Here is a 15,028-nt window from a genome sequence, read left to right on the forward strand (position 1 = left end):
AAACAAATTATATATTAAATGATCACTCACGCCGAGGACCTGAGATCAAATCCCTTCCACGAAATCACTTGTAATGAAAAAAATATAGTGACGATATCCTTCGGAAGGGAAGTAAAGCCGTTAGTCCCGAGATGAACTAGCCCAGGGCTAAAAATCTCGTTAAAATTGATGAAAAAAAATCTTGAGACACGTAAAAATGTCATTCTTTTTAAACTGTGTTTTCTATCTGAACAATGGAACCAAATGATTGATGCAATATTCAAAAACACCGCTATGGCTGAAGCAGTCCACGTTGGTGTAAAATTTATCAATAAAATTGTTATTGGACTACGTTTCTGTAACGGAAATTATCAAAAATTTTGAAAATACCTCTTATGCTAATTCCGTTCTTGAAAGAGGAAAACAAATTATTACTTACTAATTTCGAAAAAGCTGAAAACATGCTATGCAGTTTGAAAGCGCGCACAATTTCAATATAGGACTCACTAATCCAATTGAAAATCAAGTTACTCAGGACTTCGTAAACATTCTCAATCAAGAGAACGTTTTCGAAAATTCCTGGGAGACTGATGTGGAAGAAGTGAGAACTTTTATTGAAAATTCAAAAATAAGTACGAACAGGAGCTTTCATATTTTTGAATTTTTCAATAATTGTTTTAACTTCTTCCAAATCACTCTCCCAGGAATTTTCAAAAACGTTATCTTGATGGAATTTTATATAAATTTTATGTATGAAGTTCAGTATCTAGGGCTAATGCTAGATAAAAATTTACCTTTCAAAAATCACATTGAGTACATTCAAACCAAATGTAACATATATAAAAAATGTCTGTATCTCATTAAGAGAAACCATTAAAAAGCTTCTGATCCACAAAACCATTTTTAGGAAGGCCAAGTTGTACTAATATGGACTAGCTGTTTTAATACTAGGAAGAAAGCTCTGCAGAGGACTCAAAATAAAATTTTGATAATAATTCTGAATTTGCTGATAAAATACTAATGAGAAATCCAATTTTGAAACTCTGACACAAATGTCGAAAAAAATTATCAATAATTTTAGATCGTTTCAATCCTCTATAGTCACGATAAGTGCTTTTAATATATAATAAAAGTTAGGTTAAGTTTATTAGGAAGCTTTTTTAATCTTAAATTATTAAATTTTATGCACTTGTAATAAATTTTGAGTTTGATCCGAAATATCTAGATTTTTATAATAAATGTAATGGCAGTAAATAAAAAAAATGCTGAAGGTCATTTGCATTTATAACCCAATACAGATTAAGTACGGACAAAATATGTTGTATCCATTTCAAGTTTTATCTTTGTGCTACCTTGTAGAAGAATTACATCAAAATCATCATTCATTGCCATACACAGCAAACCGAGAAACAACACTCTTCATCCAACACCGGAAAGGCACGGAAATCACGAAACACGTGTCACGCGCTAATTGATAGGTCAATTCCGAAGCAGCACCATCCATCCAGATTCGCGAACACTTTCGTGCAAAAGCTTGTTGCCCCGAAAAAAAATCGGCGCCTCCAAAGCTAACTGCTGCACTTTTGGTGCATCATTTCGGGTTTGAACTTGCATGCACACACAGGTGCAGCAGCAGCAGCTTCGTTGTCTTACGGTCGAATCAGCATTGAAGCGCTGGCAAAAAATCGATAAACTGTTCTATTCTGGCGCGCGTGCAAATTTCGTAATCGCTATCTTAGCTATGGCTGTTTGGGGTTCTCTGAAAGTCAGTGGAGGCAAGCAGTAAGTTTAAATTTGTCCTCAACGGGAATTTTTGAATTGACAAAAATCGCATTTCACAGGGGAGTGACTCCAGTTTCGCAGAGTATGCGTTTCTCCGAAACGCTAACGGCTGCCTTAGGAAACCGCAAAAGCAAGTACAAAGATGTTTCCAAAGATCTGAACACCTACATCAACAAGGAGGAAGAGGATAAAACTATTGCCGTTGCTCCGTTCAGTGTGAACAAAATCAAAGCGATGATGCAGAAGGTGATCCGTTCACAGTTCATCATTCGCGATGAGGATGGAGATCTCATCAAGTGGATCTACAATCCGGAGAAGAACCTCGAGATGAGCCAGAAGATTGCCAAGAGCATTAAGGATCGTATCAGGAGTTACAACTTTTCGCGGTATAGGATTGTTAGTATTTGTTCGATTGTTGAGAAAGATGGTCAGGGAGTGTACTACAAGATGAAGTACATCTTGGATCCTTACTTGGATAACTACATTCAGTACGTACATGACATGGCCAAGTTCTGGATTATTGCAACTGTTGTACTAGTGCACAAAGATTGAAGGATTTCAATAAACTTACGTTTGAGCATTCGAAGTACAGAATGATGTCCACCGGTGCGATGAATTTCTCGAACTCGGGACCCTGGGCTGGTTCACGAGGATATCTGGAAATTAACGTAAAATTCGGTTATGGTAAGTAGAACAAAAAATCAACTTCTCCCGTCTTACCCATCAATCAAGTAACCAACGGTACTGCTCAGGGCCTTAGCCATGGCAGCCTCCAGCAGCTTCAGCACGGCCTCGTTCGGAACCAGGATGCCTTGCTTCATCATCTCCTGCAGTTCCTTGCCCTTGTCTGAACCGGAAGCAACTTCCTCTCGCAGCAGGTCACCCGTACTGAAGTGCGAGAAGTTGTACTTGGCTACAATCTTCTCACATTGGGTTCCTTTTCCGCAGCCTGGGCCTCCGAGGACCCAGATGATCGGTACATTGGCATCGCGCATCGACTGTGTTTCAAGGAGATATAAAATTAATAATTATAGCAAATATTCCAATACAAGTTGCACCACGACCACAGACAAACGGATATAACATTTCAAATGCAGTGCTTATCAGAAAAGTATGCAATACCCACCAACCACCACAAGTATGGAATCGCTTTATCAAGTTATTCAATATCCCAGATAAATGCTGAACCACGAAAAGTTTAGCTTTACTCGAAAACTGGAATATTTATTATGAAATATCTTGGGATTCCTACAAATTTACAGTGCTACTGTCAGTAAAGTTGTTCTGGAGCCTTGTGAAGGTCACAGGGTGGAACATTACAGTATGGCCCATAAAAAAATGCGAAAATCTTTATATCATGCTTTATGGTAGTTTTTACATGGAAAATATGAATGAAACATAAATATTATTCATTACGTGTATTGTTTAATCTATTTAGACTCAGTTTTTTGCATTGGACATGATTTTTATCTGTTATTTTCACCTTACCAGAGAAAAATTGGAAACATCCCTTTAAATTTTATCATGCGGACGTCAAGTTCAATATCTGTGTGATGAAAGCTTCTAAAACATCAACGATGGCGCGAGATACTTCACAGGCCTTGTCTCCAGCATACGCCCATATCAAATGATAGAATTGGTTCATACCTGGGTCATTGTAGAGTTAAACATACTTTCGAAAAAAACGACTCATTTTGGAGAGCTTTAATTGAACCTTAATATAAGTGTGATAAGCGGCTCTGTTTTGCTCAAAATCTATGAGCTAGTATTGATATAAGTTGTCTCTAACCGAAGGAACCAATTTCATCCTCAAAAATCTGTTATAGGCTTCCATATTTATTTTTGATTCAACTTTAACAAAAAATAAAGGCATATCAAAACCTATAAGACGCAAATGCCCTCAAAACTATGACCCTAGCAAAATATTTTATTGTTATCATGAAAAACACGTTCTCTAAGAACTCCTCCATCCTCTGATACTAAACAAACTCAAATTTTCAACAATAAAATGTGATTTTTGAAGGTGGAAAGTTTATCACCAGAGTATACGACAATCAGACGCTGTTTCTAGCTTTGGGTGGACAAAACCTTTGAACTTCTTTGCTTTATTACATTATTTAGGACAGTAAGAAAAATATGACAACAATTGTCCTGGATAGCGAAGTTATGTCAGAATATATTACAATAATCAGAAATTACATTCACTAGCAAAGACAATAAAAATAAGGATGGGGATGCTAAATTCACGTTCAAACAATTTTCGCATTTTTTTATGGGCCATACTGTAGATGAAAAATTTTGAGAGAATTGCGAAGTAAAGAGTGCTGATTTCAGTTCTTTCAAAGCATTCAAATTTTTCTGAAATACTTTGAATGCTTTGAAAAATGTAAGTTGAAAAGAACTGTCAGTTCAAATGGGAGTCGCTGTAGAAAATTTCTGCAAGGAATCGATGAGAAATTTCTTTAGCGATTCTTTTTTAGTAGCAAATCAAGCTTCAAAATACAAATGCAGCACATACAAATACATGCACCATGTAACGTAAAACTCGAGTTGCAATTCTTGATTATGCGATTCTATACTTATGATGTATAGTATAACCCTAAAATCGTCTAAATCTTATATTTGTTTGTCTGAACATCAAATGACATTGATCAACGGAAGTGACATCTATGGATTTATGTGCGGATGAGTCAAACTACAAAATATGCCGAGTGAGCGTTAGCTTGTGTGTTAAATGAAAGCAGCAACGGCACTCTACTTTAGGCGATCAGAGTCAAGTTGCATGAAACCAAAGGCAAAGGCTAGCGGTTACGCACTAGGCTGAACAAAGTTTTATCATCATCGCAATGCAATGGTCTCATGCAACTCACATTCTCGCAGGTGGGTGTTTGTGGAGCGGAAGCGCTGACCGCTTGTTCTTTCTGCTTGGACTCGTGCTCCATCGCCATCTGGTGACACATGAATAACTGCCAGGAGTGATGGCCGCGGGTTCCATATGTTTTTACAATAGATGAAATGGTTTGTGGGTGACATGACGTAGACAGACGGATTTGAGGCGGAAAATATTGTACCGGTAAGAAATTATTGTTTGGAAACAATGAGACGAACAATGATTGATGTATTGTGATGAAGCTTTCATCAAGATTTTGACGTTTTACGAGATCGAGAAAAGGAATTTGTGTAAAACCGAATGAGAAATCTTGATACCTTGATACCTGTAAATTAAATCTAATAAGACTCATTACAGGATTCGATAAAAACTCATCAAAAAACTTGTCAAAAAATGCCAAAACCCTTTGAAAGAATTTGAAACAATCAGAATCTAATTAGTAATCTTAGACAAGCATATCGTTAAAACTAACACACAGTATCTTACCAGTCCGATTCACTTGATTATATTTTAATTAAGATTTTTGTAATGGTTTCTCTGAAATTTCTTCTCTTTAATTAATGTTCGAAGATTTCTTGTAAGAATTCTTTTTGAGAGTTCTCAATAATTCTTCCATGGATACCTATAAGAATAGTTCTCTTGGTGTTGACAGGAATTTTTCCTTCAATTTTCCAACAATTTCGCGAAGTGTATCTTTAGGAATTCAGCCAATTCTGTAGTTTCTTCATGAATCTTCACAGCAAATGTATCGCTGAAATATTTATCAAATGCTGTTGCAGGAATTAATTAGCATTCATTTTAAATTTTGGGGAAAGGGAGAAAATATCTTCAATTATTATTCCCACCAACTCATTGAAATCACTGAAGAAAGCTTTTTGAACAAAGTAAGGATTTCGGAACTTTTCGACCAATTTCAAATCAGCTTCCATATTACACTTTCAAAGCTTTCATCACTAGTTTTACATCACAGAGTTTTTTTTTTTGTAACATTTTTAAATTCAACTCATGTGCGCTCTTAAAAATAATGGAAATCACTGTGGACGTAATTCACAGTATGACTAAATGGCACATGATGTAAATGATAAAACGACACAAAAATGTGTCCCTGGAGATGTGTTCAACAAAATATGTTCTTTTACACGTTAAAGAACACGATAACGATGTCAGGAATTTGAAATGTGACATAAATTCACGTCATTCGGCTCGCTTCTTTTATGTGCATCCAAAAGACGTAAAATCACTTTGACGATCTGTTATCTCGTAAAAAAAATCTATGGTTGAATAGGTATTTATGTGGACTATGTAGAGATACTACAATCTTTATAAGGTGCAGTGGGGGAAGTGTATCAGTGGGGTAAGTGGATTATTCGTCAATATTAAGCATAAAAACTTGAATATGTTGAATGTTTTCGCACCTTTGTTTCGTTTAAGGTTATATTCTTACGCCCACACTAATACTATTGCAAAACTGGTACTACACGTACAATAACACAAGCAAACTTGTAAGCTGCAAAAATTAATTATTTAAAAAAATTTTTCCATTAACCAAAAATCCATTGTTTCTCTGTCTAAAATCGAATACTATTAGTTTTTTCGACACATGGTGAGCATTTTAGTTCTAATTGGATGAATTACAATAAAAAAAATATGTGTTTTTTATAAATAAATACAGATATGTTATACATGGTACACTTACCCCTACTTTTAATGGGGTGGGGTAAGTGGATCAAGTATTATCATCATATATTGGCAGACTGTTTACAAGAATTTTAATAAGTTTTAATATCCGCAAATATTGTTTTCGTTTAGCTTTATTCGTTCCCAGCTAAAATTTGTCAAATTAACTATAGAAAATTTGAATTAATCCACATAAAAAGTTGTTTAACCTTTCTGATATAAAAACAAAAATATAAAAGAAAAAAAAAAATTTCAAAATTCACACAAAACTTTTCGTGGTTTATCTAAGATTGGTTGAAAAAAAGCAAAATATACTAATTTTCCGATTGAAAGCATATTATCGTACCTTATTTGGCCATATAAATTGTTCTAGACAGATGATACAAATATATTCATAAATAGAATAGAAGAATTGCAGTTTGTTATTCAAAAGTAAATGTAACTAGTATTTTTAAACTACGAGTGATTTTCGAAAACATCGTTAGGAATAATCCTACAATATTTCTGTATATATCACATAAGTTATTTTTTACAATTTTCTGGGGGGGGTTTATATGGTAAATAGTCATTTCGATTGAATTTCATATGAAAATTCAATTAATCTAAATTACCCCCGAATTTATTCATATCTTGGGTAAGTTTGACCTTGCACAACAAAATACTAGAATCAAATAATTGATCAAAAATATTAAAATATTTATACATATAAATGAATGAAGTGTTGATCGCTATCATACTGACTAGTATTTTAACCATCAAAAAAAGCAATTATAAATTAATATTTAGATTGGAAATTTTGCTTAGCATCAATACAAACAATGCAATGTATGTGTGTGGCTGACTTGTAATCCAAACCATCTTTCCGGTTTGAAAACACATGTCAATTACCTCATTATATATCACTTCATCCAATAAACCATGAAGCGAATTAACGAACAGATGCTAAGTTTGTATAATAGCGAACTACAAATATTTTCATTCTTGGTGCAACCAAAAATAAACCATAATATTATCACATACCCAGTCTTACATCTGTTTCCTCCCTCAACTTTTCTGCTTTATTTCAACAATCGTGACAATGTGAAAAATATTTTCACAAACGTTAAAAAAAACTTTAACCCACAAAGGGACTGAGAAACAAGTCGTTCTCTCGCATTCACTGGTCATCCGCATTTGCCGAACGTCACTCCCAACATCACATGCCACTGTAGCTAACGCGCGAATCGTGCGCGCGGGTTTTTCTTCAATCCCAAGCAAACCGCTCGACAATGGTCCAATGAGCTTATTTTTAGAAACTATAACAAACCTAATTGGCGATATCCTAGACCGAGACATTCAGTGAAACGCACACCGATTGGCTGGCATGGCATTGGCCCTGAAAGCAAGGTTCAAGGTTCTATCTGTGACAAATGGCTACTAAAGCCTTGGCAATCTTCCAAACACCTCAAAGTGCTCTCATATCGCCATCATCATAACTTTTCCTGCTTACATAATTCCCCCCTGTCTCGTAAGAAGTCGCAATCTTGATTCACGCCTCATCACTTCATATAATTTGCTATGAACGTTCTGTTTAGATGATAATTGACACTGCACTTACCATGATTGCAAACTTGGCTAGGCACGCCTTCTGGACAAAATCCACAAGAAGTTCTGACGGGGGTGGCGAAGATCAACTGCCTTCGTGCCGGTGCGCGGAATCACGGGGAGATTTCACAGCTGGAGCAAATCGCACCACTATAACCTCTCAGCGCGACGAGCTGTAAAGTGAGACTGATTGCGTTGTTCGCGGAAAGATTGCGGCGACTAAGTAGGAATGGGTTGCGATTACTTAGAGTCCATGCGTCGCCACTCACTTTCTCTCTCACTCTGTTGATGAGATTCGTTCTATGGTATGATGTTTAACGTGTGGATTGGTAATTACTGCTGAGCCACCCACCGCTATAACTCGCTACGGCTCCCGGTGATCTGCAAACAGAAATAACGATATTTGCATATGTACACAATCTTGGGTTGTATCGCTCGATGCCAGCTAATAGGAATGAAAGCAGGTATTTGCAGTTATTCATAACAAAATAAACAATAACATTTTCGATTTGATTGAATATCAATCACTATATTACGCAATATTCTTCTTTTTTTATTCAATTGCATTTCTCGGTTTTGATTTTTTTATCATTTAAGTTTAAATCATAAATACAGTCAACTCTCCCTTACACGATATTCCGTATCTCGTTCCTTGGATAGCAGTTGCATTAGGTTTGTGTTCTGTACCTCCAATAGAAATATTAGTAGTAGAACGCTAGTGGCGCTGTAATCACAAAACTGATTTCAATTATTTTTACCTTCAGTTCAGGATTTTCATTGTTTGTTAAATGCCAATGATTTGTTTTGGTTTTTAAAATTGATTTGACACTTTGAGGCCCGGTACTCAGGCTGTCAGCGCTTGGCAAACTAGATGTTGGTAACTCAAACAGTAGCGACATTAGCATTCTTGTTAATTCTTCTACTATACCTCCCTAACTCGATGGTCCCTTCAATATTAATGAAGTGAAAGTTGACTGTAAATGAAAAACTGAATTTGGTACTCTACCATTTAATTCCACTAGACTCTAGTGCAATTTAATGGTATAGTAGTAAATTCGAGTTTTCATTTATGTATAGATATTCGAGATATTGTTTTGAAAATGTATTATTTAACCTCTAAATTCGACATGCTGAGTGCTATCAAGGTGAAAAATTCATTCTAATACTTAAAATCAAGATGGCGTCAAAATCCAAGATGGTCGCCAGATTTTATCACTCAAAATAATACTCTTATTCTTCACTCGACTCAAATAAAATACCAACTGTTGAAAATTTGTTTCGTTTTTAAACAAAAATAATGTTTGAAATGATTGCACTTGCCATATACGTCAAAATCGTAGAATATGATTTAGAAAATCGTTCATTTCATAACGTAAATACTATTACTCGCCTAGTTTCTGTAGCTATCTTACACAATTTTTCCTCAGCTTCTCAGAATTCAAAACAAGCGGTGCGCTAATGGTGAAAAAACGAATTTTCTAACAAAATTCAAGATGGCAGCCAAATTCAAAATGGCCGCCATTTTTTTTAACTTTAAATAATATCTATATCCTTTCTCTATACGATGCCACTAAGTTTGCTATATGTTCCAAGCGAAATGTGAGACATATCACGTGAAAACATACCCAATATTTATCAAAAAATGGGCTTTTTCGCAAACTGTTTAGCTAGCTGGCGTACGAGGGGTTCACCAATTTGAGAAAACCAAAAGGACCACCCTTAAGTTTTATCGGAAACTAGCGATCAGTGAAATAAAATTGGAATTCTGAGGAAGGGTGCCGATGGCGGCCTGGTTTCAGCGAGAATTGCTCAAAGAAGATTAATTTTTTCATCAAAAAAAAATGTTTTTGGGTAGTTTTTGTTTAATAACTAAGTCAAATCCATTTTGTAGGAAAATTTCACAATCGATTGATTATTTATGAAGTTATGGTCAAACAAAGATGAAATTTTTAGTGAAATGAGAAAAAAACTGGAGAAAACTATTTTTAACTAAGATTAGTTTCGATTTTAGACAAATTCGATGATTAACAAAGTTTTCAGTAATTTAATTTTGAAGATAATGGTCCTAAAAGTTTAAAAATTGGCTAGAAAATTTGAGCAATGAGCGTTTATGTTTCTGGACAGATACAGATTTTGACAACTTTTAAAAACCTTACACACTTAAATTATTTTACGGATTCCTGTAAAATTTCAACAGCTGAACAGTTCGGTGAAATAAAATAACGGAGTACAGTAAATTTTTACAGTATTCGGTGAAAAATCACCGGAATCCGCAAAATTTCGACGGAATTACGGTGTTTTATTTCACCGAACTGTTCAGCTGTTGAGGTTAAGGTGAAATTCACCGTAAGAGCTTAGTGTGTATAACGTAATTTTCAGATTCCTCCAAGAATACTGAACCGATGTGTATGATTTTTTCAGAGTAGCTCCTTGTTACCTGGCATTGTTTAGTACACATTTTATTTTTTGATAAATTGGCCAAAAACAAAATGGCCGCCAAAGACATTTTATGTAGAAAGTGTCGGCTCCCCAAGGAACAGAGTAGTGTTTGATCTTTCGACCTTGACGCTTGCTCCTGCGGGGCCAGGATCAAACATGTTGTGCATCACACGAGTAAAGTGAAAAAGTGCCGCGTTCGTCAAGAAAGCCCGAGAAGTCGTCAGTTGTTTTCCCTCTCGGGTCGCGCACCTATTTTCTCTGAGTGCTTTTATTTAGCCGAGCAAACGAGTTAAGCTGAATGTGGATTGTTGCTGTTCAGTCAAGGATGACGGATCAATTGGTGAGCTCGTTTCATGTTACTATTTCTAATCTTTTCAATATATATGACTGCACATTTCATCGTTATAACAGTGGGACGTAACCCCTTTCTTTTTACCTTTATTTTTTGTAATAAATACAAAAAAATTTGAATGGTTCGACACTACAAGTGTAGACTTGCGAAAGGTTCACTTAATTCAACAAACTTTGGATGGTTCGTCACTGTAAGTTTCGGCATAAGAATAAGAGTGTTAGGAATGTTACATTCAGGTATTTGTTCAACAAACTTTGAATGGTTTGTCACCTTAAATGTCGGCATAATTTTCCTCTACATAGAAATTGTTCATATCAAATGAATATATTATATTTACATATAAACATGTTTATATCTCACAAATAATTATTTATCATGGTCTAATCGCTTATCAAAGTGAATCCTGTGACCCAACGATCCTTCCCATTAACAAACATCCCTCCCAGTAACTTTGTGGAGATGCAGAGGCAAACACGGTCTCCAAATAGCAAAGGTTACACACCCTTATTGACCCAATATTAATAGAGGCACTGAATTATGCACACTGAAGTACCGTTTTGATTCATATTACGGACAGCTTCTTTGTCCGGTATGGGAAACATTTCACACGAAATGTTTCAATTTTTGCCGTTCAAAAGTTCACTATTTTGCGACTCGTTTTTATAAGCTAATTCATAAATATGTATGCAAATTAATAATGCCCAACTGCCTTAGACGTCTCTTTAGCGGTTTAACGATTTCAATTGATGATTTGACTTTTCTATAAATGATTTTCATGAGATGTTCTTCTTCTTCTTTTCTGGCGTTACGTCCCCACTGGGACAGAGCCTGCTTCTCAGCTTAGTGTTCTTATGAGCACTTCCACAGTTATTAACTGAGAGCTTACTGTGCCAATGACCATTTTTGCATGCGTATATCGTGTGGCAGGTACGAAGATACTCTATGCCCTGGGAAGTCGAGAAAATTTCCAACCCGAAAAGATCCTCGACCGGTGGGATTCGAACCCACGACCCTCAGCTTGGTCTTGCTGAATAGCTGCGCGTTTACCGCTACGGCTATCTGGGCCCCATGAGATGTCCGGAATTCGAATCAAAGTGTCCGGAATATGAGGCAAAAGTGAGGAAGCGTCCGGAATAAGAATCATCAAAAGGCCATACATTTCAATTTATTTTAAGTTATTCAAGTTGCGGAAGCGTATTATATACCCACCATTCTAAAGTTAAGGGTTCCCAGCGCTCGATAATGCTGAGGAATCATACATAATGATTTATTTTGTATGCTCTACGCTGTGCTAAACTTCCCTGAGGCCTTAAGTGTCCGTAATACGAATCAAAACGGTAGATTATGGCCAATCCCAGCCGAACTTCTAGTTGATTCTTTGTGCATTTTTAGTGACTTCGGTCAATCACGAAATAGCAACCATTGATAAATATGTGTAGTCAGTCTAAGCTAAGCTAAGCTAAGCGAAAATGTCGGCTCCCCAAGGAACATCGGAATATCTTCAAAACTAGATCACCAATGATCAATATCGACACGGATTCTTAAACTAGAAGAGTTTTTTGAGGTCTTGTGAAAAAATGGTGCAAAAATATTGAGAAACAAAAAAGTTGTCGCGATTTGATTTTTTTTTTTTGGCGGTAAAAATTAAGCTGCCGGTAGAGGGGTTAAGGTGATTTGAGTTCATTAGAGCATACAAATAATATTGGTTTCAGAACTATTGAAATATAAACCGCGCCCTACTCTACACTCAGATGTTGTCGAAATCACATTGCCTCGTTATGGATGATGAGACGTATGTAAAACCAGACTTCCGGCAGCTTCCGGGGCTTTTATCACTGCTCATCATAAATATGATGTCCCTGAAAACGTTAGAAAGCAGAAGATGTCAAAGTTTGTCATAATAAATATGATTTGGCAAGCAATTTTCTAGTGTGGAAAACGGAGCACCCCATTCTTGGCAACTGGAACGGTCAATGGGTAGATGTACCAAAAGGAATGCCTCCAAAAGCGTCTACTTTCTCTTCTGAGATCACACGATGGTCCTTCGATTTTATAAGGAGGCCAGTTTCGTACCGAAGCATCCCAACTCCCTCAACGCATTGGAACTGCGGTCAATTTAAAAGTACTGGGCCATCATGAAGCAGGTACTCCTACGGCCTCCTACGGAAGTGAAATCGGAATGAAATGAAGAAAAAATGAACTGCCACGCAAAAATATGTTGGTCCAAGTGTAGTACAGAACATTTGAGAATGTGAAGCGAAAAGTTCGTCTATTTGGATATGGAATTGAAATTAAACAGAACAAACATGGAAATATATTAATGAAATATTTTATTTTACTCCCTCTAAGTTGTGTGAAGATGATTCGTTGAACGTGCGAATTTTTCCAAATATTTGTGTGTGTCGCAATTTGATTCCGTACACTCTTGTTTTCACGTGCCATCGGAGTGATTTTATATCCCAACTTTTGCGTGCGAGATTGTGACGAGGACGGATTACCAACTGCTGAGCTCGTTTCATGCTAGTGATAAAACAAATTTGTATTGTGGTAATGTTACATTTATAAATTCGTTAAACAAACTAGGGACATTTCGTCACAATAAGTATCGGCATAAGCTCTTATTCCAATTTTACAGAAAAATGAGACATATACATATTATTTTGTTTGTTTTTCGAAATTACTAAAAATAACCTTTGAATAGTTAGAATTACTAAAATAAACCTTTGAATAATTATAGAAATTAAATTTTCTTGTGAACTAATCTGTAATCTTATGCGATTTCATTTATGATAACAAATGTTGATTTGACAGCTGCTGCGGATTGATTCGACTTACTTTGTACGAGTATGCGGGACAAAACCGAAATGCACAAACGAATTCTAAAAGTAGCATTTTATGCAAGGAATCTCATCAATCGGACAATTTCATCAACCGTGTAGTGCGGATGTGATGAAATTTGTATGAATGAACGAGTCATTACGTGAACTGTAATGCGACTTCTGGTAACCTGGGTAGGAATCGGCATTTTGGTACTATGCGTTGAAAATACGTTGAGTTATACATCGAAGTTGATCTGGAATTCCATGAATAGCTTGTTTCATTGAGGAATTCGTGAAGAGTACACGTGGAGGGTTATAACATGGAAGACTTATGTCAGATAACATGTACTAAAGATTTGATGAATTTTGACTGAGTATTCAGTTTGAATATTTTCGATATCGATTGTGTTGCTCACTCCACATTCTTAGCGAGAGCTCCCAGAATCGATTCTTTAGTGGTAAAACCCCTGCCAGTACCTCCAGGCTTGCATTATGTGTCAAGTGCACACACCCTAAGGCGATATGCAAACAATGATATTGAATTCGTTTCAACTTAATGAGATGTCTATTTGCTGCTGAGATAAAACAGAAATATCCATAATCTAGAACAGAGAGAATTGTTGTTTTATAGAGTTCTATGAGGTCTTTCGGGTGAGCACCCCACCATGTTCCGGTAATTGTTTGAAGAAAATTGATCCTTTATTGGCATTTTCTACCAAATACTAAGTATAGATTCGCCAAGTGCATTTTGAATCAAATCAGACCCCAAGATATTTTGAAGTCAAAGTGTAGAAGCTTTAACTGGGCTGGATTCCGGTTCCTATAAAAAACTACCAGTTGAGTTTTTTGCGGTGCAAACTTGATTATTAAATTTCTGACCCAAGTAGATAGATTATCAAGGGAATTTTGCAATGGTCTTTGCAAGATGTCAGCTCAAAGGCCCTCAATAGCACCACAGCATCATATGCAAGTTGTCTTTCCGTGCATGGTTCTTCCAAACAGTTTTCAATATCTTTAACATAAAAATTATAAAGCAAGGGACTTAAACATGAGCCTTGGGGAAGGCCCATATAGCTAATAATGGAAGTTGTCAGTTGGCCGAGAGTGAAGAGTGAAGTCTTTTTGAATGCGTTAACATCAAGATATATCTTAAATCTAACTACTACAACACACAAAAATTTTCAAAATATGAAGACATCAAAGTATGGCGAAATAGGGAACGAACGGTATGAATTGTGATCAGACGCTGGCTTTTGAATAGCTTTTACTTTGACCAGTCTCCATTTAAGTGGAACAATGTTGTGCTCCATGAATGAATTTAACAGGCCAAGCTATTGATGATCCTTTATTACTTTAATACACCACAAATGTCATTCTCCCCTCGTGCGCAAAAATTATGAAAATTTGAAGATTGCGCGTTTGTTGGATAAAACCACTATAGGTGTCCTTAATTAATTGGGTTAAACCTCACAAATACCTCAAATCCTTCCCTCGACTTTTTATCTT

General features: G+C 36.0%; 2 protein-coding genes across 4 annotated transcripts in view; both read left to right on the forward strand.

Moving 5' to 3' along the window:
- Positions 1-1,354: 1,354 nt before the first annotated feature.
- LOC5571861 lies at positions 1,355-2,355 on the forward strand. The gene is made up of 2 exons (XM_001653735.2): positions 1,355-1,761; positions 1,821-2,355. The coding sequence occupies exons 1-2, from the start codon at positions 1,592-1,594 to the stop codon at positions 2,311-2,313; spliced, it is 663 nt and encodes a 220-aa protein (XP_001653785.1). The 5' UTR covers positions 1,355-1,591; the 3' UTR covers positions 2,314-2,355.
- The window catches only part of LOC5571857 (adenylate kinase isoenzyme 5), a 65,400-nt gene continuing 52,704 nt past the window's right edge, over positions 2,333-15,028 (forward strand). For all 3 annotated transcript variants that reach the window (XM_021847235.1, XM_021847242.1, XM_021847243.1), the window contains exon 1: positions 2,333-2,445. In XM_021847235.1, the coding sequence (XP_021702927.1) occupies positions 2,355-2,445 (91 nt within the window). In that variant the 5' untranslated portion in view covers positions 2,333-2,354. The remainder of the gene's footprint in view (positions 2,446-15,028) is intronic.

The sequence above is a fragment of the Aedes aegypti genome, chromosome 2, assembly GCF_002204515.2.
Source record: "Aedes aegypti strain LVP_AGWG chromosome 2, AaegL5.0 Primary Assembly, whole genome shotgun sequence".
Taxonomy (NCBI): Eukaryota; Metazoa; Arthropoda; class Insecta; order Diptera; family Culicidae; genus Aedes; species Aedes aegypti.